General features: G+C 49.8%; 1 protein-coding gene across 1 annotated transcript; it reads right to left on the reverse strand.

Annotated features, from left to right (window-relative positions):
* On the reverse strand, positions 1-24,828 carry TRIM29 (tripartite motif containing 29; the record flags this gene model as incomplete). The annotated part of the gene is made up of 9 exons (XM_084221495.1): positions 1-63; positions 2,410-2,489; positions 3,712-3,813; positions 5,033-5,092; positions 9,307-9,390; positions 13,839-14,037; positions 14,862-15,095; positions 16,246-16,341; positions 23,974-24,828. The coding sequence occupies 9 exons, from the start codon at positions 24,826-24,828 to the stop codon at positions 1-3; spliced, it is 1,773 nt and encodes a 590-aa protein (XP_084077621.1).
* Between the last annotated feature and the right edge of the window lie 1,365 nt (positions 24,829-26,193).

Genomic DNA, 26,193 nt, shown 5'->3' on the forward strand with positions numbered 1-26,193 from the left:
TCAGGGCGCCTCGTTGGAGGTGGCTCCGTTGCCTTTGTTGACGTAGAAGGGGCGATAATGGGACTGCAAGGGAGAATTTGGGACACTTCAGTCTGACCCCTCCTTTTCCTGACCTTCACCCCTCCCATCCACCCTCATCTCACCAATTCCTGCCTCACCACCACGAGGAATTGGATTTTTGAATTGGTTTTGATCACGTGGTTTATTTATTTTATTTTTATATAGCTTAATCTGTATTTTTATAATTTATTTTTACAGGTTTTTAATTAATTTAAATTCATTTAAATATAATTAATTAATTTAATTTAATTCTACTAATTTGACTCTACACTTTTAATTATAAAATTTTAATAATATTTATTAATTAATAAAAATACTATATATATACTATATATATATAAATATATATATAGTATATATATATAGTATATATAAAAAAATATATATAGTATATATATACTATATATACTATATATATACTATATATATAGTATTTATATATATATATATAAATACTATATATATACTATATATATTTTTAAACTTAATTTTAAATGATTTTTAAAATATATTTCTATTATACCATAATTTTTAATTAGTTCTGTTGGAATATAGAAATAGTACATATATTTTATATAAATATTATATCTGGCTGCAGAGTCCCCAGCCTGGCTGGGAATATCCTCCCACCACTGAAGGAGAAACCAGGGAATTCAGGGAAAAAAATGGGGGTTTAAATATCCCCCCCATCACTGAAGGAATAACCACAGAATTCAGGAAAAAACTGGGGTTTTAAAGTCCAGTGGGGAATATCCCCCAATCACTGAAGGAATTCAGGAAAAAAAATGGGGGTTTTAATGTCCAGTTTGAAATATCCTCCCATCACTGAAGGAATTCAGAAAAAAATAGGGTTTGATGTCCGGTTGGAAATATCCCTCCATCACTGAAGGAATAACCACAGAATTCAGGAAAAAATGAGGGGTTTTAATGTCCCCCAATCACTGAAGGAATAACCATGGAATTCAGGGAAAAATGAGGGGTTTTAATGTCCAGTTTGAAATATCCTCCCATCACTGAAGGAATTCAGGAAAAAAAAGGGGGTTTTAAAGCCGAGTCTGCCTTGGGTTTGCTCTCAGCTGCAGAAGGTGGGAGAAACCCCCCAGAATTAAGATATGAAAAAGGGGGGGCTTCAATTAAAACAGCTCCCTGGGTGTGAAAAAGACCTTCCTCCTTAAACAGCCCAGACCCTTTGTGAAAATTCATATTTACAGACCTTTTAGAGTGTATATTACTTAAATACACATTTAAGGCTGGTTTAAAAGCCAGATTATTGGCCCAACAGACCATAAAAGCTCCTGCAGAGCTGCTGCAGCCTGCAGTGTGTATTTCTATTTTGGTGCTTTGAAATGTTCATATTTATCAGCTGGGTTGTTGGGTTCAGGGCTGGGTGGTGAATATTGGCCATAAAAAGGAAATGGGCGTCACAAATGAGTGCAGAGGAGGGGAAGGGACATGGGGAAGGGATGGTGGGGAAGTCACCCAGATTTTCTCAGTGGGGATTAAAGAAAAATCCCTGGGAACACAAAGGATGTGGGTGATGGTGTTTTAGAGCAAACCCAAGGCAGAGTTTTGCACTTTCAAAGGCTCCAGGCTGGATTTCCTGGAAGAATCTGCCAAGGAACATCCCTTCCACAGGAATTCTCCTCCTGGGGAGCCTTGGGAATGGGGCAGATCCAGCTGCAGCCCTCAGTTTCTCCCTGGTGTGGGAATGCTCTCTGCTCCTTACAGGTCTCACTTCCACCAAACACTAAAACATCTCTCACAAATGTGCGACCAGAAATGACAAAAAATAAATTTAAAAAATGTTTCATCTGTGGTGGCAAAAGCTGGACAATCTTAATCCAGATTGTGCAAGGCCTTAATGCAGCACAGTGTGAATAAAAGTGAATAAAACCAGGTTGCCTTGGTGCATTTGAGACTCCAGGCTCTCAAAGATCGCTGCCCTGTGCCTCTAATCATGGTCAGGGTGAAACCAGGGGCTCAGAGATGCTGTGGGGATTTCTGACCCCTCCTCTGGGATCCTGTGTTTGCCCACTGCAGGACAGGACCACTCTGATGTGGCTGTCTCTGGTGTCACTGACACACTGTGGATGTCACAGAGTGACACAGAGGGGGTGACAAGGAAAAGTGCTGTCAGCATCATTTTACAGGGTTTGCACAGTCCCTATTTCTGCATCAAATTTTAGACCAAAACCTTTTCAAAACAGCTGTGAAAGCTGGGAGGGTTAATCTGCACCCTGAGCAGGAGCAGCGGGGTTGAAACTTTTATTCCCATTCTCCCAAAGGACCCATCCTAATTCCTGAAGCTCCCCCAAGGGGGAAAAAAATAAAAATCATTCTTTTCCTTACCAATACAGACTGCTTGGAGGAGGATTTCCACGTCTGCGGCGTCACCTTTGCAGACTGGTGCCTCACTATGGAGGGGTAGGCTGTGACAACACAAAACACAGCCAGTCACTGTCACTGTCACCACTGCCACCCCCGTGGTGTCCCCAGCAGCAGCAGCAGGACTGGAAGTGCCACCTCATTAGTATGGCATTGCTCAAGATGGAAATGCAGCCATCCCCGGGGTGGGACACACAGACAGCCGTCAGACAGATGCCTGTGCCGCCACCCAATCAGGCAGGAAAGGAGGTCTGGCTAATTAAAACGTCTGAGGGATGCAGAGAGGTGGAATGCAATCAGACCAATTAAACCAGAGTCCCAAAGTCAGCGCTGTGGCGTTGCAGGGAGCGCTGCAGGCTGGTTAATTAGCGCAGAGAGCTCAGCCTGGGCTCCCCGCAGCTGCCCTGACCCCCTTCCAGCCCCCAGGGCTGCAGTGTCACAGCCAATGTCACCATGGCCTGCCCCAGCATCTCCAGCTGATCACACCTGACTCTGCCTGCCAGCTTCTGGGCCTCCTGCATTTTTTATATATATTTTTTTTTTAAGGTTGTGCTGTTTGTGTTATTTTTCAGTGATGGTGTCTTCCTCAAGAATCATCTAAAATTTATCCCTACCCATTACACACAAAATTTAAAATCCCTCCAACTGTTCCCTAGATAAAACTTTGATGGTTTTTAACACTCCTTGCTGCCCTGCTTCAGCAGAGTGGCTCCTGTGCAGGTCACTCAGAGACTGGCAGTGAGGGCAAGGGGCAGGACTGCTCCGGGAGGGCAGAGCAGGATTGGGGGGTTTGGGACCCTAAATGGGGTGGGAAGGCAGAGCAGGATTGGGGGGTTTGGGACCTCAAAGGGGGCAGGAAGGCAGAGCAGGACTGGGGGGTTTGGGACCCCAAATGGGGCAGAAAGGCAGAGCAGGATTGGGGGGCTTGGGACCCCAGATGGGGCAGGAAGGCAGAGCAGGATGAGGGGGTTGGGACCCCAGATGGGGCAGGAAGGCAGAGCAGGGTGAGGGGCTTGGGACCCTAAATGAGGTGGGAAGGCAGAACAGGTTGGAGGTTTGGGACCCCAGATGGGGCAGAAAGGCAGAGCAGGATGAGGGGGTTGGGACCCCAGATGGGGCAGGAAGGCAGATGAGGGGTTTGGGACCCCAAAGTGGGCAGGAAGGCAGATGAGGGGGTTTGGCCCCCCAGATGGGGCAGGAAGGCAGATGAGGGGGTTTGGCACCCCAGATGGGGCAGGAGGAAGGGGAACAGGCAGTTCCCAGTACCGGTCTTAGTGAAGAGGCTCCCGTCAGACTGTTTGCTGAAGTCACCGGGCGGATTCTGTCCCACCGAGGAGAACTGAAAAGGCAGCTTAGTGCCATTGCCTACTGGAAGATAAAGAGGTCGTGTTACTCCACAGGGCTGCCGGGGGGCAGTTCCAAACACCCCTGTGACACCGGCTCAGGGTGGACACGAGCCCCTCGTGCCTTTTGTCCCTTTTTTCCCTCAGGGGCAGGAGGCAGGCGAGGGCAGGCAGCTGTGTGTGGGTGTGAGGTGCTGCCAGCCCTTCTCCTGAGAGCCCCAGAGCTCAGGTGTGGCTGGGGAGCAGCTCCCTGCACCTCCCGAGGCAGGAGGGATGGCTTCAGCACTGCCCTTCCTCCCAGCACTGCAGGCTGCCTTCAAACCATTCCAGCCTCCCCTCCTGGGCTCCAGAGGGAATCTGAGAGCAGGGAGGGACCCAGCCCTGCCTGTGGAAGCCAGGAGGGGCTGAGGTGTGGCTCTGAGTCACCAGAGCTCCCCAGGCTGGGTGGCCCTGGCTGCTTCCAGGGAGCAGGAAAGGCTGGACCTGGCAGGACCTTGTGGGAACGAAGCAAAGGAGGAAGATGTTGGGAAAGGAAGGTGGGGATCCGGGAAGAAAAGGCGTGAAGGTGGGCCAGGCTGTGTCCTTGAGAACACGGGATATTCCAGTTGGGAATATCCCCCCATCACTGAAGGAATAACCACAGAATTCAGGAAAAAAAATGGGGTTTTATGTCCAGTGGGGAATATCCTCCCATCACTGAAGGAATAACCACTGGATTCAGGAAAAAATGTCCAGTTGGGAATATCCCCCCATCACTGAAGGAATAACCATGGAATTCAGGAAAAAATGTCCAGTTGGGAATATCCCCCCATCACTGAAGGAATAACCATGGAATTCAGGAAAAAAAGGGGGTTTTAATGTCCAGTTGGGAATATCCTCCTTAGAGGATAAGGACACCTAAGAGGTATTAATATTTCTCATTACTTGATAGAAAGAAGCACCTTGTGCTTCTGAGACTGGCTGGGAGCACTTGGAGTCTCCTCCTGCTTCTGCCACGACCTCCTCGGGGTGCTCTGAGCGTTCAGGATTTGGGCATCTCTGCAAACTGCCTCCTGTGCTTTGCACCTCCTTTCTCAGGGGTGCCTTTCCCTGCCCTGGGCAGAGAGCCGGGGCTGGGCTGTGTGTGCTGGCCCAGCTGGGGTTTCCAGGTGCCAGGGGGGCAGCAGGAGGGGTGGGTTAGTCAGGCAGGAAGCTGTGGCACGGGGGGTTAGATCCTCTCAGGCTGCAGGCAGAATTACCCGTACCAAGTGTTTCCTCGGTCGCTTGGAAGGAGGAAAATTCCCATGACCGTGGGTTGAAATTGGCTGCAAAACAAGAGCATCCAGTTCAGCAGTCGGCTCCTGACCTGGCCTGTGCCTGGCACTGCTCTGGGAAAAGGTCCCTGCCGAGCTGGGAGCAGCCCCAGGCAGCAGAGGAGAGCCTGGGTTTTACCCCTGGGTGCTGGGGATTCACTGCTCTTCTCCTGCAGGGAGCAGAGCTCCCAGAGCCACAGAGCTGCAGGAAATTGCCAGCTCAGGTTTGGGTACTTGTAGCCAGGATATTTTCTGAAAAACCCTTTCCTTAGGATTTTTCCTCCTGAGAAGCTGAGAGGCCTCAGGAACAAAATGCAAGCAATGATTATCTGCTGCTGTGGGATGCAACAGGTGGAGCTGGGATTGGGCTCATGTGGTTGTTTCTCATTAATGGCCAATCCCAGTCCAGCTGTCCAGACTGTCTCAGTCAGTCTGAACCTTTGTTATTCATTCCTTTTCTATTCTCAGCCAGCCTCCTGATGAAATCCTTCCTTCTATTCTTTTAGAATAGTTTGTAATAATATATATATCAAAAAATAATGAACCAAGCCTTCTGAACATGGAGTCAACTTTCTCATCTCTTCCCTCATCCTGGGACCCTGCAATCACTGTCACAGGGTACTCAGTGTGAGAGCCCTGCAGGCAGAGCTTGGGGTTCAGAGCTCCACAGACAGCAGGACAGGAACATTTCCCAGCCCTGTGCCAGGTGTGTTCCCCAGGACAGGAACATTTCCCAGCCCTGTGCCAGGTGTGTTCCCCAGGACAGGAACATTTCCCAGCCCTGTGCCAGGTGTGCTCCCAGGACAGGAACATTTCCCAGCCCTGTGCCAGGTGTGTGTCCCAGGACAGGAACATTTCCCAGCCCTGTGCCAGGTGTGTGTCCCAGGACAGGAACATTCCCCAGGCTCCCACCAGGACAGAGGCTGGTGCTGCTGCAGCCCCCTGCAAAAGCCCTTTGGACTCCCAGTAAAGCAAAAAGAAGGTGGATCCTTGGAGCTGCTCTGCTGCCATCCTGTGGGCTGCCTCTCCCTTTAAGATGTGTTTCTGTCTGCACAATTCTCTCTCTGTGTGCCTGAGTCCCTTCTACTCTTCATTCTAAGATGATTTTTTCCAGCCTCCCCCTGGCTTTGGCTGAACTGTTTGACACATCAGGAGAAGAAAGCTTAGTGGGAGAGGACAGGAGGGAGCGTGGAGCAGTTGGACAGATTGTTCCTCTGCCTTTGAGGCAGTGTTTGAAGTGTTTTATGCCCCTCTGCCTCATCCTGTCATCTCTGCAAGCAAATATTGGATCATAGAATGGTTTGGGTTGGAAGAGACCTTAAAAATCATCTCATTGCAGCCCCTGCCGTGGGCAGGGACACCCTCCACTATCCCAGGTTGCTCCAAGCCCCATCCAACCTGGCCTTGGACACTCCAGGAGTCCAGGGGCAGCCACAGCTGCTCTGTGCCAGGGCCTCACCACCCTCACAGGAAGAATTTCATCCTAATATCCCATCTAAACCTCATCTCTTTCAGTTTGAAGCCATTTATTATGAAATTCAGGGGCAGTGGAAGTCTTGAATTTAAGCAGGGCTTAAACCCAAAAGGTTCAGCTGGAATCCAAGCAGTTCCCCAGTCTGGGCTGCTGTAATTAGCAGAGAGCATTCCTCAGTCCAGCAAACAGACTTTTCACCGTGGCCTGGGGCAGAACCTGCAGTGACCCAGCCTGAGAACGGGGTGTGTGAGATATTGAAGGATTCAAGGGTGTGCCACAATGCAGAGGGTGGTCCTCATCTTCCCCTCCTGTTTTTGGGATTCTTGAACAGAGGTGCAATCAGCTGCACTGCTGGACTTTGATGCCACAGGGCACAGGAGAGTTAAATGATGATGGGGACGGTGCATTACTCATGGGGTGATCCCTGGCTGGCCAGCCTGCAAGCCAAGTGGGTCACGTCTCCTGCTTTGCCTGCTGATTCATCCTGCTGCCCAAATTCCCCCTGGTGAGCTTCCAGCAGCTGGATCCTCCCTGAACCCTGGCCCTGCTGGGCTCTGGGTGCAATCCTGGATCAGCTGGATCCTCCCTGAACCCTTTCTATGCTCAATCCCCATCCAGCACAGGCAATTCTGCATCAGCTGGATCCTCCCTGATCCCCTTTTCTGTTCAATCCCCATCCAGCACAGGCAATCCTGGATCAGCTGGATCCTCCCTGAGCCCTGCTGGGCTCTGGGTGCAATCCTGGATCAGCTGGATCCTCCCTGATCCCCTTCTCTGCTCAATCCCCATCCAGCACAGGCTCTGGGTGCAGTAAGGGATCAGCTGGATCCTTCCTGAGCCCTGCTGGACTCTGGGTGCAATCCTGGATCAGCTGGATCCTCCCTGAGCCCTGACCCTGCTCAATCCCCATCCAGCACAGGCAATCCTGGATCTGCTGGATCCTCCCTGATCCCCTTTTCTGCTCAATCCCCATCCAGCACAGGCTCTGGGTGCAATCCTGGATCAGCTGGATCCTCCCTGAACCCTTTTCTCTGCTCAATCCCCATCCAGCACAGGCAATCCTGGATCACCTGGGTCCTTCCTGAGCCCTGCTGGGCTCTGGGTGCAATCCTGGATCAGCTGGATCCTCCCTGAGCCTTTTCTCTGCTCAATCCCCATCCAGCACAGGCAATCCTGGATCAGCTGGATCCTCCCTGAGCCCCTTCTCTGCTCAATCCCCATCCAGCACAGGTTCTGGGTGCAATCCTGGCCTGGCTTGTTTTGGCCAGAGTCACTTTGTTGGTAGAAAACACAGAGTGAGGAATTGGGAAGGCAGCACTGTGTGTGTTTCCAGGAGAACACGGATGTGGAGCTGGGATAAAGCATCCCCAGCTCTGGGCAGTCAGCAGGAGGAGGGGATTGCTGTGCAGCCTCACTCTGCTCTGGACACAGATCACCACAGATCTGGCAGGACCTGGGGATCCCTCCTGGATCCTCAGCAATTGGAATGCTGGATCCCAGCTGGAGCCTCTTCCCCCAGCTCAGACACTCATGGCAGCACTGACCATGCTGTGCCACTGCCAAAATGGCTTTTTCCTTCTTTTTTCCCTTCCTTTTGCCAGGCTGGGCAGTGTCCCCATCCCAGGGGGTGACACTGCCTGGTGTCCTCCCTGCCACACCCCTTTAATGCCTTCGGGGCTGTTTCCACCTGAAAGCTCCACATTTTGGGTAGAGATTAGCTCAGTTTATGCTGTGTTGGGATTAATTTTCTAACTTCCCTCAGGGTTGGAAAGTTTTGGGTGCAGGGCTGGGTCTGGTCTCAGCAGAACTTCCCTGGCAGCACAAGGCCTGCAAACCCTGAGGTGAGAGAGCAGAAAAACAAACCCAACTCTAAAACATGCCACTCTGCCCCTGAACTTGGGAAGAGCCCTGCTGGCACTGAAATGGGATGCTGGGGTCTGGGTCTCCTTGGGAAACACCAGCACAGGGCAGGAATGTGCCCTCAGGGAGGGTCCCACTGCCATGTCCCTGTCCCTGCCCACCCTCTGCTGCAGAGCAGCAGCTGGGAACAGCTGGCAAAGCCAGGCAGGGCCGAAATTTGGTCACTTTTGCAGGGTGGTTTCGTGCCACCCTTCCTGTTCTTTTGTTGCTCGCCTTGCCTGGGCTTTCAGCACTCTCAGCTCCTTGTCTGGCTGCCAGTTTGGGAATGCCAGCTGTGATTTTAGAGCTGGATGTGTTGGAAACTTTGGTTCACTCCAAAAATTCATCCTGCACTGGCCATACTACAAGAGGGACATAAACAAATCACCAGGGCTCTTGTCAGAGCTCACAGAGGAGCACCAGACTCCTGGCTTTGGTTTGTTTTTTTTTTTTTAAGGACAAATTCCTCACTTCTTCTGTCCTTTCCCTGTAAGGAAAAATTATGTTTGGTGGCCAAAGTAAAATCTTAATGCTTAATGCAGCTTTCACTTGATAGCACAGAGAGATTAGCTTTGGGTGGAGAAAAACTCTGATTTTATCCTGGAAACCCATGTCAAAAGTCCTCTATATTAACTCTTGGATAGAGTTCAGCCACTCCAGCTCTTCCCCATAAAACTGAGAACCTTTTCTGCCTGTTTTGAGGCCAAACCTTGTCAAAGCTCTGTAACTGGAGAGAAAAAGTGCAGAGGGATGGATCTGAGATGTGAGGGAGAGCAAATTTTGGGCTGGATCAAGTGAAGTTCCTCTCCTGAGCTGGAAGGGAGCCTGGCCAGCTGTGGGATGCCCTCCTTACCTTTGGGAGACAGGAACATGGAGAATCTCTTCAGGTTGTCGGGCTGGTTCCACTCGTAGTTGTTCATCATGAACCGGTGGTCCCCTGGGGAGGCAGAGCAGGGAGTGAATCACAGAGTCAGAGAGTCAGTCACAGAATCAGAGTCACAGAATCACTGAATCACAGAATCACAGAGTCAATCATAGAATCAGAGTCACAGAATCACTGAATCAGAGAGTCACAGAGTCACAGAGTCACAGAATCAGAGTCACAGAATCACTGAATCACAGAATCACTGAGTCAATCATAGAATCAGAGAGTCACTGAGTCACTGAATCACTGAATCACAGAGTCAATCACAGAATCAGAGTCACAGAATCACTGAATCACAGAGTCACAGAGTCACAGAATCAATCACAGAATCAGTCACAGAATCACTGAATCACTGAATCACAGAGTCACAGAGCCACAGAATCAATCACAGAATCAGTCACAGAATCAATCACAGAGATTCACTGAGTCACTGAATCACAGAATCACAGAATCAATCACAGTCACAGAGTCACAGAATCAATCACAGAGTCACAGAGTCAGAGTCACAGAATCACAGAATCACTGAATCAGAGTCACAGAGTCACAGAGTCACAGAATCAATCACAGAATCAATCACAGAGTCACAGAGTCAGAGTCACAGAATCACAGAATCACTGAATCAGAGAGTCATAAAATTACAGAATCACTGAATCACAGAATCAATCACAGAATCAGAGTCACAGCATCACTGAATCACAGTCACAGAATCAATCACAGGATCAGAGAGTCACAGAACTACTGAATCACAGAATCACAGAGTCACTGAATCACAGAATCAATCACAGAATCAGAGAGTCACAGAGTCACAGAATCACAGAATGATGAGGTTGGAAGAGACCTCTGAGATCATTGAGTCCAACCTGTGCCTCACACCTCAACCAGAGCATAGCACCCAGTGCCATGTCCAGTCTTTTTTAAACACCTCCACAGATGGTGATTCCACCACCTCCCTGGGAAGAGCATCCAGTGCTTTATTATTCTTTTGGTAAAAATTTTTTCCTAATATCCAACCTGTACCTCCCCTGCTGTAGCTGCAGGCTGTGTCCTCTGGTTCTGTCAGAGGGACCGACCCCAGCTGGCTGCATCCTCCCTTCAGGAAGGTGTGGAGAGCAACAAGGGCCCCTCTGAGCCTCCTCTTCTCCAGGCTGAGCACCCCCAGCTCCTCCAAACGTTCCTCACAGGGTTTGTGCTCCCAGCCCCTCTCCAGCCCCGCTGTCCCCTCTGGGTGTGCTCAGTGTCCCAAGGTCCTTCCCAAGCAGAGGGGCCAGGGCTGGGCACAGCACTGGGCAGGGCAGAGTGCCCTCCCTGCTCCTGCTGCCACTCCATTCCTGACCAGGGGCCATTGGCCTCCTTGGCCACCAGGTCACTCTGCTGGCTCATGTCACCAGCACCCCCAGGTGCAGGGAGCATGGGGATGCACTTTGGGGGTCTTTAACCCCCCCGGGGCGTCTTTGCCTGGGAGCTAAAGCAGTTCTGGAGCTGGCCAGGGTCTAAAACAAAAGGTTCCTTCAGAGGCAGAGCGCAGCTGAAGCATTCAACCTCGCAGCAAACACAGAATCTTCTAAAATCCATAGGGACACCTGAGGGTTGAGGCATTTTCTTACCAAAATGATGTTGTGGGTTTTAAAATTACTCCAAAAGTTTGAGTTTGGCTCCTTTTGTGTGCTCAGTCTGAGCACAGCCTGGTTGATGGAGAATTGCCACTCTTTAAAGCTCCAGAAATCACTTCTGGGAGGGTTAAATGGGTTGGCTTCTCCAGTTTTTAGGGAGATGCTAAAGCTGAGCTGCAAACAGCTCTAAACTCCTGGGCAAGGGTGGCTGGCTTGATCCAGGTTTCATGGATCAAACTCACTCCTACACAGCCTGGGTCTGGCTTTCTGACACTGATTCACAGGAATTGAGGCTTTATCACTACACTTGCTCATAAAAACATTCCTTGGAGGCCTTTACAAACCTATTGTTCTCTGCAAGGAAGTAAATTCCGTTTTCATGTTTAAATAGCTCCATTCTTTGGTTCTCAAGTCACTGAACAAACTTTTCTTTGATTTCTCCCATTTCTTTCAGTGCTATTTAAGCTCCCTGATTATTTGTCTCCTCACCACGTAGGTACCTGTTATGACAACTAAAAGGACATGGATTCCCTTTGGAGTCTGCTATTAAGCAGCTTTCATTCCATTAATATAATATTTCTTCCTGGGAAGTTTTTTACAGTGGAAGATCCAAGCCAGCTGCAAATGAATTTGTTGCAGTGACTCAGGGGGAGTCTGAGTTAATAACTCCACAGCTCCTTAATGGATTTAATTCCCTGGCAGCCACTGGATGCAGAGTGCTGCCCTCTTTCATCTGTAACCATGGCTTGGAGAAGGGAGAGCTCTGAAGCTCCTGGGACTCGCCATAAATAACATTTCTCACCTGTCCCCAACTTTTCATTAGGGCAGAATCCAAGCTGAGTCCCTGGTCAAGCTCCTGGAAGCACCCAGGTTTCTGGCAGGAGTTAAAAATGGTTTTGGCACTTGGATTCCATGGATTTCAAATAAAAGTGAGGGCTTCTGGCATCAGTGACATGGAGGAGACCCCAATTAAAATAATCAAGAAGTAATCAAGCTTTATCCTGAGCTACCAGAACTGAGTAGCTGCAGAACTTTGTTGGGTTTTAAAAATGCCCAAGTAAAATGCTCCAGGACTGGTAAAACCCAGCCCAGCAGATGGAAACTCTGCCCAGCTTCAGGTGAGCAAAGAAAGAAAAATGGACAGAAGGGATTTGTGCATCTGTTTGTCATCTATTGATACTGAGTTATTGTCAAATTTCTCGGTAATTCTGGAGCATGTGCAGTGTTGGGAATTTAAATAGGAATGTTGCAGTGATGGAAGATGAGCAATGTTCAATTTCTGCTGCTACTTTAAAGGCAGGGAGTGTTTTAAAACCTGCATCTAGCTGTGCATCCTGAGCACTCTGGGATCCCTGACCTTCCTGAAAGGTTGGTCCAGAAGGATCCAGAAGGATTTAATTCCTGTCTGATGGAGAATGATGGCCCTGGACAGTGCAATTATTGATACAGGAGGGGTCTCCAGTAAATACTGTGAATTTGAGAGAATCATCAGTGACTTTGCAGATCTGCAGTTCCTCAGCTCCTGTGTTGCATGAGCTGTCCTTGAGGTCATTCCTGAACCTTTTGGCCTCCCACATCCTCCTGGAAGAGCAGGGTGCCATTTATCCTCCCATCACCCACTGCTGTCCTGGTATTGGGCTTCCTCAGTGGCTGAAAGATTACATCCAGGTGAGATAACCAGGTGAGACAACCACTCACTGCCATCCCTGCTGTCCCTGGATAACCATCCAGGTGAGATAACCAGGTGAGATAACCACTCATTCCTATTCCTGCTGTCCCTGGATAACCATCCAGGTGAGATAACCACTCACTGCCATCCCTGCTGTCCTTGGATAACCATCCAGGTGAGATAACCAGGTGAGGTAACCACTCATTCCCATCCCTGCTGCCAGAGGTCATCCCCTGGGATTAGGCAACGTGCCCAGGGTTACAAAGGTCTGGGAAGTGCAGACCTTGTGGTGCCCTGTGCTGATCTCAGGTGTGAGCCTGATGCAAGACAAGCCCTTTATTCACAGCTAATTGGGAGGAAGTGGGTTATAAATGTAAAAGATTGGTTTTGCTGATGTGGGGGTGGCTGTGACCTCTCTGTTCACCTTAAAGATCACCTTAAACACCCCTGAAGTGTGGGGAACAGCCTGGGTCAGGGCAGGCAGGAAAGCTGTCCCATGTGGAACAGGGAGGATGATCAGAGTCATTCCAGCTCAAGTTGTAGCTGAACACCCAAATGGAGCAATTTTTTGCTTGGAAAATTAGATTTTCAAATATTTCCTTCACAGGGTATTTCAGTGCTGAAACCCTGCACTTGTAATATTTGATGTCACACCAGCACCCCACAGTGCTAAATGGGTGAACAAATGGGGTTTCAAACCTGCCACCCCACATTTCACCTGTGTGAATTCACCCTTCACTGAGCTGCCTCAGCAGATCTGTGGAGTTTCCCCTCCTGGAAAATGTTAAACTTCCAGGGGCTTGCTAGAGCCTGGCACAGGGCAGGAGGGAAGGGTGGCTGCTCTTGACTCCACACAGGGGGTGGCTGAACCCATAAAATCCTAAACATGAAACCCTAAAATGAACCAAAACTCAGGGAAGTGGGGCCAGTTTGGTGTCCTGTATGGGATACCCTAAATCCCTGGCAGTTCAACTGATTCCATCCCCACACAGGAGTGGCAGAACAACTCTGACATTCCAGAATTCACATTCCAACAACTCTCATCTTCCAGAATTCATTCCAGCTACAGGAGTCACTACTCCCACTTTTCCCCCCCAGGTCTTTGCTTGCTTTCTTCCTCACCAGGAGTGCTCACCATCCTCACCAGGGGAGCAGGGAGGGGAATATTTGGGATGTTTTACCGTTCTCCATGTGGTTCCTCTCGATGAAGTTGCGGCCCAGGTCTGCCTTGCAGATCTTCTCCACGTGCCTCATGCAGACGTTGAGGAGATCATCCCTGAGCAGCCCCATGGATGGGCTCATGCTCTCCCCTTCCAGCAGCACGCTGTAGGTGGGGAGGGATGGAGGGGGCACGTAATTCCTCATCAGAGCCCCAAATTCCTGCCAGAGAAAGGGATTGCATTGGTGAGGAGCATAAAGGTGTGGAGGCTGAACCGGAGGGAGCTGGTTGGTGCTGGAATCCAGAAGTGGAAAGGGAAGCAGGGAAGGTGGGCAGGGAGATGTTCTGTCCACCTTTCCATCCATAAAAACCAAAGGATGTCCATGTCCACTCCTCGCCCACCAGAGCAGACAGCTCCAAATGTCCCTGTGAATCCCTGCCCTGGATGTGCAGGGAAATGGGGAAGGTTCACACTGGGGCACACAAGGCACAGAGCGCTCTGGACCTGATTAGCATGAGAGATCTGATAATTAGCATGCCTTGGCAAGAACAAACTTTGAGAGCTTTGAGGATTAAAGCAAGACCAGCTGAAGGCTGAATCAAGACTGGCTGACAGCAAAAGAAAAATCAACTTCTGTAAGCAAGAGATGTTGCAAAATGTTTGTTTATGTGATGATTAACACAATTACTGTAGTGAAAAATGACTAGCTCAGAATAGTATATAAGCATATGTAGTCCACAAAAAATTTGGGTTCTGACCACCACTCAGGCTCTCACTGTTGCTGATAGTTCACACATCTCACACTTCTCTGGGATTGTCTGTGGGACAAATCCTGTCCTCACAAGGGCAAAGGGAAGGGAAATGAGGGTATATAAGCACATGCAGGCCACAGGAAATCTGGATTCTGACCACCACTCATTTCCCCATCTCTCTCACCATCTCACCATGAGGGTTTCATACATCTCACACTTCTTTGGGCTTGTCTTTGGGACAAATCCTGTCCTCACAAGGGCAAAGGGAAGGGAAAGGAGGTGTCTGTGTCACCTGCAGGAAGAGCACGGAGTCGCTGATCTGGTGGATCTGCTCCCTGTTCTCCTTGTCCTCCCGCAGCAGCTTCGCCCTCTCCTCCAGCTCATCCACGATTTCCTTCACGTTCTCCGAGGCAATCTTTTCCCTCTGATCCAGGGCAGCCTTCACCTCATCCCTCTGCCTCTCCAGGTCACGGATCAGCTCCTTGAAGTGCTGGTCCACCGTGGCTTTCTCGTTGGTGGTGTAATTCTGCGTGGGGAAGGGGCAGAAAGAGGAGGCAGCAGGAAAGAGCAAGAAAATATTAAAATTTCACTGAGTTCTTTGCTAACAGAGCGACACAGAGGGGGATAAATCCAAGGATTCAGCATTTCCAGTATGGAAACTCCAGCTAGGCAAGTCTCAGCTGCAGGAAAGTTGTGCCAAGAGAAGCAATACCTGTTCCTGCAATAGTCACATGGATGCAATCCAAAAGGGCCATTGCCTTCCCAGCGGTAAGAGCACATCTCCAATTTCAATTCATGCACTCACAGGTGACATTTAAAAACACTCTGTCACCTTCTAAATCAGGGCTCTGGCTCCTGGATTATTTGAGGACCAAATTCCCACCATTTCAAAGGATGAAAGGTGCTGAAGCACTTTTTACAAGCCTGACCTCGAGGTGCCTCTGAAATATTCCTCAGAAGGACTGGGGATGTAACTATATTGAGAGTCAGAATTTCTAGGTCAGGTTTCCAGTAATAATAATAATAATAATAATAATAATAGTAATAATAAAGCAGATGAAAAGCAGAGCTGGTGAGCCAATGTGCTTGCACCACATAAAAGGGAGAAGAATGGCTTTGCCTGTTAATATTATGCAAATTTTCTGGGGTGTCTCCAACTTGTGCTTTCACTGCTTTATTCAGTTAGGCTATAAATGAAAAAAATAATAGCATGACTCTATTCCAACCCTTACCACGGTGCAAGAACTATAAAGGAGCCCTGTCTCAGCATGGAAATAAACTGTTCCACCATAAATAAGATGTTTGTGTGGGTAAATTCATCTGCTCCTGCTGTCTTATCTCAGTTTGGGCAACCCAGAGCCCTCCTGCAGGTTATTTGTGGATTTTGTTTCTAAATCTGCCTGGCTACTGGTGATGGAAGGGCCATAAAGGACCTAAAAAAGGAGCCAGAGCAGGGAGGTGCCTTGGTTTGGTATCAGGGCTGCATCTCCCCGCAGGGAATGTCGCAAGATGACTTCAGTGGGAGTTGTTGTTTCCGAGATTTGGCTTGGAGTTTGGGCTGGGGATGAGATAAAGGCTGGGGAAGGGATGGAGGGAAGGAGAGGGATGTGGGAGAGGAGGGGAGCAGGAATTGGTGCTTACAGGAGGGAGAGGGGAACGGGAGCCCTCAAACGCACCTTGATGCGGTCCCTCTCCTTCTGCCACTTGTCCACCTCATCTTCCACCTCGATGATCTTCAGCTGCAGCTGCTCCTTCTGCAGGGACAGCTCGGTCTGTGGGGAGGAGAGCAGAGCAGAGGGGAGGGGAGGGAGCCTGGTGAGCTGGGGATGAGGGTGACCCCTTCCAGCAGCCCCGAGCCTGCCCTGCTGCTTCCCTCTCGCACAGGAGCAGGTGAGATTGTGGGATTGTGGAAAGAGCAAAAAAAGGTTTTATTCAAGAGAACCATGGCTACTTAACAAAAACACCTTCCTCACACACCATCCTTGAGGAGACCGAGTAGAAAAACACCACCTGCAGATTGTTCATACTTTAAAAGTTACCACATCCTCACTACTCCCTGGAAGTTCTCACAAGCTGCCGTGAGAAACGCTCGCCGTTTCTCTGTCCCACAGCATCCTGTCCTAGGGTGGCTTTATGATGCTTGAATCCCCTTTTGTGTGTTCTGTTCATGCTGGATATTCTGCTCTGTGCCTTCAAGACTGGCTCTGAAGAGTGAAGTTTTGTTTTGGTGTTGTTATCAGCCTGTTCCCCCGCAGCTGGCGGGACACACAGACGGGGCAGTACATAGAGCTGCTTTTGCTTTTTGCTTGGCTTTTGGCTTTGCTCTTGCTCTTGCTCCTGCTTTGCTCTTGCTTTTTGCTCCTGCTCATTAGTTAGTTTAGCTAAGCAGTCTGAATTTTCCCTGGACTGTTTTTCTTTCCCTTGTTTGGAACTACTCGAGCCTGCTCCAGACTGGGACCTGGGAAACACTGAGAGTTTGCACCTTGTGGCTGCAGCAGCTGCCCCAGAGCTGGAGGGACTGATAACAGAGTGACCATCCCCAGGAGAGACTTTCTGAATTTGTCATCTTTCTCAGAGCGGTGACAGAGTGCTGTCACCTGGCATTGTTCATTTTGTGTGCTGGTGGGTGCTGTGCCTGTTAAACAAACAGGTTCTTTCCACTTCTCTCCCAGGAATCCTCCCCAAACTGGTTGGTGTGTGTTTGCTTTCTGGAGGGGACCCTTTTGGAGGTTTTCTCCCAAATTTGCCCTAAACCAGGACACATCCACTGTGCTGAGCAGAGCAGCGGGGAGGTCCAGCTGCAGCGGGCACCGTCCCAGCAGATTCAGCTCCCTCAGCAAAGCAGCAGCACCCACCTCCCAGGCTGCCTTTAATCACATGGGAGTCATGAGCTGCAGGGGAAGGGAGCTGTTTCAAAATTCAGCTGTGTGTGCAGAGCAGGGCCCAGCCCAGGGTGTGCCTGTGCAGCAATAACAGTTTTCATGCAATTACGGAATGACGTTTGACGAGTGTTGCAACAAGAGGATGATGCCTCCGGCAGGAATTCTGTTTAGACAGGATTGTGGATTAATTTGCTCTGAATTGAGAGCTTTCATGTAGGGATGGAGCTGGGGAATGCTTGGAAAAAAAAAAAAAATGAAAAGGAAAAAAAAAAAAAGCCACAAAAGGAGGAGGGGAGAGGTGTAGTCGACCTGCTCGGCTGAGATCAGCAACTTCGCTGGGATTCATTTGCATTTCGTTGTGCAGAGCCTTCCCAGAGAAGCTCAGAGCTGAGACCTGCACTGGAATTTGTGGCAGTGGAGACCATGCCCTGTTTCCCTGGGTCATTTTGTCCCTGGACCTGGGTGTTAGCAAAGCCTTGCCCCGTTAACTCCTTCAATCCCTCCCTGGGTCGTTCCCATTCTCCATCCCTGCCCCACAGATCCTGCCCCAGCCTTTGCTGGGACATTTCTGCATTTCATGTGTGTGCAGGTTGGCCTCAGCCATGGCTGGAGGCAACCTGGCTGTGGGACACCCAGCCCAGAGCCGTTGAGGAATTTCAGAGTTGGCAGAAATTCCGTGTTCTGTCATGTCAGGAGAGCCCTGAGAACCTGCTGGGCGCGTGGGATCTTCTGCAAAATCGTTGGATTAACCCAAACCGCTGAAATTCAGGCCAACAATTAAAGGCATGGATGGATAAATCCACTCTCACACTCCAGCTGTCCATCCAAGAACGTAGTGGAACATGAAAATCTGGGTGTTGATCAGAGTCTGAGGGTTTTCAGTTCCCCACTAGAAATGAGGAGCAGGGAAGAAGCTGCGAACCAGCCCAGACAGGAGCTCTTGTCCCCATGCCAGCCAAGTGTCTGAACAGCCTCTGGAGCTGGAATCCAGCACAGCTGCTCTGAGAGCCAACCACCCCAGCTGCTCCAACCCAGAAAAGCTCTGTTTATGGAGGGACAATGATGGGAGGGTGGTTTGGTTGCCTTATAAAACACAGGAAAAGCGGGCAGAAAAAAGGGAAGTGTGCTCAGAGGCGTCTCAGTGCATCCTCACATTGTTTTTAGGAATTAGGAGAGCACTGGCTCTCTAAATATTGCCCACACACCCTCAGCAGTGGCCTGAACGCTGCCATGAGCTGATTCTCACCCTCTCCAGGGGTTCAGGGGAGGATTTTGTGGCAGAGCTTCACCACTCTGCCTTCCAGATGAGAAAATCTGCCCTGCTACCCATCAAAAGAACAAAGACAGGAGTTTGATCCCACAATTTTCACATTTTTCAAGGCAGTGACTTGGAGGAATTCCTGCTGGTTTCCATTCCCACGTGCAGTGGGAGATGTCCTGTGCATGGAGACTCTGCACAGCAGGGAAATGCAACGAGATGAAAATGTTTTAGATCCATTTATCCACTGCATTAACCAATGTGAGAAATTACACCCAAATTCCAGGTGTTTGGTTGAGCCCCAGAGCTGCATCCAGGTGGCATTGATTGCTTGTGAAGTGAAAAGCTCATCTCCAGAGCAATTATTTCCCTCCTCATCCCCCAAAATCAGGACATCCTTTCAAGAATGGGAGTGAGATCCTACAGAGAAGGACTGGAAGGAATTTTTGGGGAAAAGCAGAACTTTCACAGCCACGTAGACACTCCCAAACTCAAGGGATTTGCAGAGAAAATGACAGGAAAAAAAAAATCAGGTGATGGCTGGAAGGTGGTGATAACAATATTATGCTTTTATGGTTCCTTTTTAATTAAGATGGGTCTCCAAGGAATTTTGAGAACTATTATTTGTAAAAGTGCTCCTGACTCCCCAGAAGCTCAAACACCCCCCAGAAAGGTGGTGTGGGATGGAACAGCCACTTAAGAGCAGAGGCACACAACAATTTGGAGCAGCTTTATGACTTGCAAATGGAAATTACAGAGATGGTCCCAATGGCCAGGATGCAAATCCCACACTCAGCCAGGTTTGGCAAAGGGGAAACACCAGCACAGACTGCAGCAGGGGCAGGGGAGGTGAAGGAGGTGTCATTGTGGGGTACTGCAGGAAATTAAATAAATACTACAAAAAAAACACCCTAAACATAGGAAAAAAGGGTTAGAGAGGTGAAGGGAGAGTCTGGAATTGTGGAAAAACTGGTGGCATGGGCAGAAGGGTTCAGGGAGGGTTCTCTGGAGGTGGAGCACAACACCAAGGGGTCAGGAGGTGAATTCCTGATGGTTTTAAGTAATTTTTTTTAATCTGGAAGGTTGCTTTGGCTGCCCATGTGTATGACAGATAAAAAGTCACAGTATGGGGCCACAGGGGTTAGGGACAGGCAGTGCCTCAGCTTCACTCCCCAAGAGAAAACTCCGATCTGTCTTCACATTTCCCAGATTTTCCAGGGTCAGAAATCCTTGAGGGGCCCTCTGGAACAAATCCAATGGAAGATTTGGGGTTCAGAGGATCCTAATGGGAGATAAAACAGCAACACCCCCATTGTGGGGGTCCCTCAGAGCAGAAATAACAGGAGCAGTGGGGGAAAAGCCAGGAAATCCAGATTTTGACAAATTTTTGAGCACAGCAGGCTGAGAAATGAAGGCACTGAGAACCTTCAAGCTAAGACTGGATCCCCTATTAGAGCCTCAGCTAATTAGGGCAGTTAAGAGGCTCCAGTGAAAGTTCAGAGTGTACATCCAAAGAACTGAACCCAGCCCTGGTGCTGTGGAGGAGCTGCAGATGGGAGATTACCAGCCCTGCACGATGATGCAAGTGCTTTGTGCACAAGCAGCATCATGCCCTGAACGCTCTGGGAACAGCCCTGTGTCCCCAGCCTGGGAGAGCTCTGCTAATTAACCCAGGGAAAGCTGCAGAAGTGCTGCTCCAGCTCGTTGTCCCAGTGCAGGGCCAGGAGGCTGGAAAGTCAGGGGGATGTTTGGGACGTGATTCCTGCTGGGTGCACAACTGCATTTTCCCATCTCTGTTAAGCAGAGAGGGCTGAAACCCCTGAAAACTCAGCCAGCAGCCCATAAAATGCTGAGTTCTCACAGCTTGGAGAGAATTCCTTGCTTGCAAACAAGTGGGTTTTCCCTGGATTCTGTCCTCAGTGTAGAGGATTAATGCAGAATTCAGGCACACAGACAGATTTACTCCCATTTCCAGCTGGGAAGATCGTCCTTCCTGCAGGAAACTCTGGGGACAGAACATCTATTTTGAGCTGAGTCCACAGAGAAGCCACAGCTGGTGTAGGTAAATCCTCACAGCCACGCTGCAGCACTGAGAAAGGCCCCCAAGCCCTCCCAAGGTTTAATTTTGTTTTCTTTCTGCTCAGTGAAAGTGATGCAGGGATGGGAACCCCTCTGGATCCATCTCTGTGGATGGTTTTCTTCAAAACCTGGCTCAGCCTTTGTAAAAACCCCCCCTTTTCAAAGCAGCTCTGTGGGAAGGAGGAACACCCAGCTCCCCTTCCTGTACCCACAGCGAAGTTTGCTTTAAAAGATAAAGAATTACAGCAAAAACAAAGTGTTTTTCAGCAGAGCTGAGCTGGCATGCTGAGCACCAAGGCTGGTGCTGGAAGGCAATGCCAGGTTATTTCCAGCTCTGGGACTGGCAGGCAGAGGTGAAGTTGTCTCCTTTGGAGAGCAGCCCTGTAAAACAGGTTTGGGATGAAGGATCCCCTTCCAGAATGAAGGATGCTGGCTCCAAGGGGGGGCTCTGCTGATAAATCAGGGTTTTATTGCAGATAAATCAGGGTTTTACAAGCAGCTGTGGAGCATTCTCACTTTTCAAGCATGAGTTGTTATTCCCCAGCCTCACAGACCTATTCCTGGTTGGGTTTTGTGCTGGTTCTGGTGCAAACTGTTACTTTTCCTTTAAAGCTGAAGCAGGAAATGAATGCAAAGTGGATCTGGGGAGAGCATTAAAGGTTTGCTGGGTAAAATAGGCAAATAGCACTGGGTGGGAAGTCAGGCCAAATGTCTCTGTCTGAGTCCCTGTGCCTTTCACTTGTGTCTGCTCAGCAGGAACAGGGGGTGAGTGACTCTCACCCCAGGCTCCTGAAAAGTGGAAGATGCTGCTGTGTTCTCTGTCTGGGACAGAGATATCAGGCTTTGCACTGCCCTAACTATAGGTGTCTGTCCTGGCTTGTTTGCATTCCTCTTCTCTGTCTGCTCCCTGAGACAAGCTGGGTTTCCTAATTCCTTTGCCAGCTCTAAAGCACAGCCCCTCTCCTCCCTACAGGCCCACAGCAGAGCCAGGCTGAAATCTGCATTAACCCTGCAGACCTGAAGGGCAGCTGCACCTAAACCGAGCTTATTCTGTGACACTTCTGTGCCACCAAGTCACTGAGCTCACAGGCTGGCAGGGCAGCAAAACCAACCCCAGCTCTGGAACCTTCTCCAGTTCTGGAGCCACACAGCAGCCAGGGATGAGGAAATCCTTGCAGATAAACCCAGCAAGGTGTGACAGGCTCTGTCAGGGCACAGCTTTGTTCTGGTCACCACTCCAGTGGCAGGATAGGTTTGGGGGTTTTAAAGTGAAAGGCTTTGTGAGGACACAGCTTTATCCCAGTGGCAGGATGGCTCTGGAGGTTTTAAAGCTCCTCTGGAGCTGCTGGGACGCCAAGCTGGGAGAACAGGGCAGGGATAGGGTGACCTGGTGTGAGGTTGTGACTGATCCCTCCCAAAAGAGCAGCAGCAGCACCAGCCACCCTCCCAATTTGTGGTCACAAATTCCAGCGTGGCTGATTTGATAAGGAGAGGTTTTACACACCAGGGGCTTGGAAATATTCATTGCTCTTTGTGGCTCCTGCTGAGGCTCCACCTCTGGTGAATAAATATGGGGTGGGAACAAACATTTGTAGGCAACAGCTTTGCTGCTAATTGTTTTTGTCTGAGTGAATGCTCGCTCGAGTTACAACATGATCAAACTCTGTCAGGAGGAACTCACACATGGGCATGATTCATGTTGATAAATCCTAAATCCTTCAGGCTGAGCAGCAGCAGAGCCAGTGCAGGAGCTAAAGGTGGCACAAGGACTCAGAGACAGGAGTCAAACAGCATTTAAATCCCACTCTCTGCTCATCCATGGCTGTGCCTTTAAAATCAAGGTGCTGGAGGCGTCTCCAGCCACAGGAGGAAGGATCTGAGCAGCTTTGCTTCCTCAGGAAGCAGCTGCTCACCTCGTTCCAGGCAGGAATTGGACACCTTGGCAGACACCAGGCACAGCTTTATGTCAGAGCTCTGCAGCGTTCAGGGCTGACATCAAAACCACGAGGACAGGCAATTATGGAACAAACAGCAGGCTGGCAAGCCCTGCAGGAATTTGGGAAAGGCTGCCTGAGACGGGGAAAAGGCTTTGTCTGGTTTCAGCAGGGCTGCAAGCTGGAGATGACATGGCAAGAAAAGACCAGAGAAGCCAGAGATAAGCTCTACACAAGGTGCTCTTTGAGCCTGATGAGGTAAATCCTCCCAGCTCCTTGGAAAGAGTAAAATCGTTCTTCCCATTAAGGGAACTCAAGGATTTCTCACAGCAGGTACCTGTGTCTGCCTGGTCACCACATCACAGCACTGGTTTGGGGTTTAGGAGATCTTAGTGTCCTTCCAGGTTCTGACTGTGTGACTCCAGGCACCTTGTTTTATGTAATTATTATTTTACAGCTCTCTTTATTGGCATCTCTCCTGCCCTGTCTGCTTAGAAAGTTTCTTCCTTTTGCCATGGGGATGTGCAGCAACAAATGTGGTGAGACCCTGATTTTTTGCTAGGACAAGTGAAATCCTCCTCATCCACCCAGAAAGCAAACAACAAGAAGCTTAGAGCAAACAAAAGTGAAATCTCCCTGGATGTCCATCCTCTGAACCTGTTGTAGTAACACTTCTGGGGAAATGATCATGTTTTGTGCTTGCACCAGGGTTTGTTTTTTTTGTCCATCTAAACTTCAAAAGACTTTTTCCATAGGTGTGGCTCAACAGAAAAGAAAAAAACCAAAACCTAATCTCACTCTCAGGAGCTGAGATAGCAATTTCCAATGGTTATTAGTACCCATGAGAAACTCTAGCAGCCACTGATTTGACAATTTGCATTCTGGAGGCGCTGACCCTGAGCAGTGCCCACCTTTCTGTGGGCAACACTGCACAAACACTGTCAAAACTCAAGAACATTTTTAAAAACTTGGCATTTAGGGCTTGGATTCAGCCTCTGCTGGAAGTCAGGTGTGCTGGCAGCCAGGTTCTCCACCCCTAAAATGCAGCCTGCAGCCCAACTCCTGCAGCCAGATCAGGAGAGCGCCAACCCCATGGAAACAGCAACCACTAAGCACTTCCCACCAGCACCGCTGCATCCAGGATCCCACCCCAAAAATGACCAGAGCAGGGGGGCAAAGGCTGTGCTGTGACATGGGCACCTGCTGGGGACATCAGGGCCGAAAGGAGGAACGAAAGGAGAATACAATTACCTCTTTGCCCGCCTTCTCAATCTCCACCGTCACCGTGCTGTGGTTCTTGTGCTCCTGGAACATGCAGAGGTAGCAGATGCACATCTGGTCAGTCTGGCAGAACAGCTCCATGGTCTTGCCGTGCACGGGGCATTTTCTGGCCTCGAAGTCCCTGATGGGGTCCAGCAGCTGGTGGTCCCGGAACGCCGCTCCCTCCAGGTGGGGCTTGAGGTGCAGCTCGCAGAAGGAGGCCTGGCACACCAGGCAGGACTTGACGGCCTTCTGCTTGTTGTCGATGCAGGAGTCGCAGAGAACGTCCTCCAGCTTCACGCGGGGCCGCGAGCCCGCGGCTCGCTCGCCCTTGTTGAAGGGTCTTCTCAGGTCGCCCGTCTCCACCAGAGGCAGCGAGGATTTCTTCAGGTCGCCCACCTGGCCCGCAGAGAACAGGGATTTCCTCCCTTCCCCGTCGGCGGGCAGGAAGCTCTTTTTGGAATCCAAGGAGAAGAGGGACTTCCTGAGGTCGCCCTTCTCCGGGAAGTTCAGGGCTGGTCTCCTCATGTCTCCGAGCTGGCCGCTGGCAAACTGCATCTTCTTGGAGTCAGCCGAGTCCATGCTGAAGTAGGTCGACCTCTTCTCGTCGGATGACTCCACAAACTGAATGATGGGCCTCTTCCAGTCACTCCCAGAGAAGAGGGAGCTCTTGATCTGCCCTGTCTCCAACGCAGCGCCGCCCGTGCCTTTTATAGCTTCTTTCTCGCCTCCGCCAGGGCTCGTGGCCTTCTTGGCTTCCTCTTCTTTTTTGGGGGCGCTTGGGCTCTTGACGTCCTCGGGCTTGCTGGCCGTGCCGTTCGTCCTGGCTGCGCTCCCCGTTTCCATGGCCTAAGCGGGGTCAGGGGTTTCTCTGCTCGCTCTCTGCTCCAGCTCCCGTCCCTCAGCCCCCTCCAAGGCAGGCAGGCTCTGCCCGGTGCTGCTCCCAGCCAGGAGTGGCTCTGGAATGCCGAGCGCGGGGAGCCTTCCTGCCCCAGTGACGCAGCCCGAGCTCCCCAGGAGGAGCAGCGCGCCCGGATCGCGCCCAGGTGGATGCGGGGGGAAAGAAAGGAGGAAAGGAAGGAGCAGACGTGGAGGGATCAGAAGCTCCAGCTGTGCAGTTAATTATACAAGGCAGTCCACACCCAGGAACATTCTTGTCTAACCAGGTTGGGGAGGAAGGGCTGTTTATATACATAGAAATGTCTCCTTAAAAAAAAAAAAAAAAAAAAGAAGAAAAAAGAAAAAAAAAATTCATTTTCATTAAGATGTGGCAACCAGTTCCACCGCTTGTTTCAAAAATAATTTGGCCAGCAGCTGAGGTTCCCTCCTTGCAGAGATGGAGACCACGAGATGCCCAGGGTGGGTTTGTTAACTGGGTCATAGCCATGCACCAAAATAATTAGGGTTGTAATTAAAATGAACGCCTAGAATAAAGCATTCCTCAAGCAGGCTCCCCCCGGGGCCTGCTGCCTTCAGGAGGGAGGAGAAATTCATGGTTAATACTGGGTTTAAATGGCCCTATTATCTTTATTTTTGGTTTTATTTTGGGTTTGTGCAAGGTCTGTCCATCTAGACCTGGAAATAACCCAGCCACGGATCAGAACAGGTAAAAACTGGCTGGCCCTGCTTTTCCCACAGGGCAGGCAATTTCCAAAGGATGAGTGGGGAAATAAATCCCCCACTGTGTGCTCTGAGATAAAGGTTCAGGTGTATCCTATGGAGCTCTTCCCATAAATGCCCTCAGAATTGGAACACACCTGGAACACACCTGGAAGAGGAACCATTGTCAAAATCTCTTCTAGAGAAAAGAAGTGAAAAAGTTTTAAAAATTGTCTGTCTTCAGCAGCTGAATTCCTAGGAAATGTTCACTTGTTGGAATCACAGATGATTTCAGGAGAAAAAAAAGATCATTATGAGCACTGGTGGATTCCAGTGACTTCTAAAGGATGAGGTTGATCTTCCTTTCACATCCCACCAGAGTATACTCGGAATTTCAGTGAGATTTCTCTGAGATGAATGCCCAGGGTGCAAATTAACCATGCCAGAGACTTGTGCTTAATTGAGTTTTCTCAGAACGCCCCAGTGGTGCTGCTGGAGAAGGTGACTTTTACCTGTAAAAAAAAAATCTCCTTAAACATCCACCAGGAACCCCCTGATGGAAGGGATTTGAGTAGAAATCCAGCTCTGCATTTTCCAGCTTTTTTTGTAGTG

This window comes from Fringilla coelebs (assembly GCF_963513975.1).
Source record: "Fringilla coelebs genome assembly, chromosome: 25".
Classification (NCBI taxonomy): Eukaryota; Metazoa; Chordata; class Aves; order Passeriformes; family Fringillidae; genus Fringilla; species Fringilla coelebs.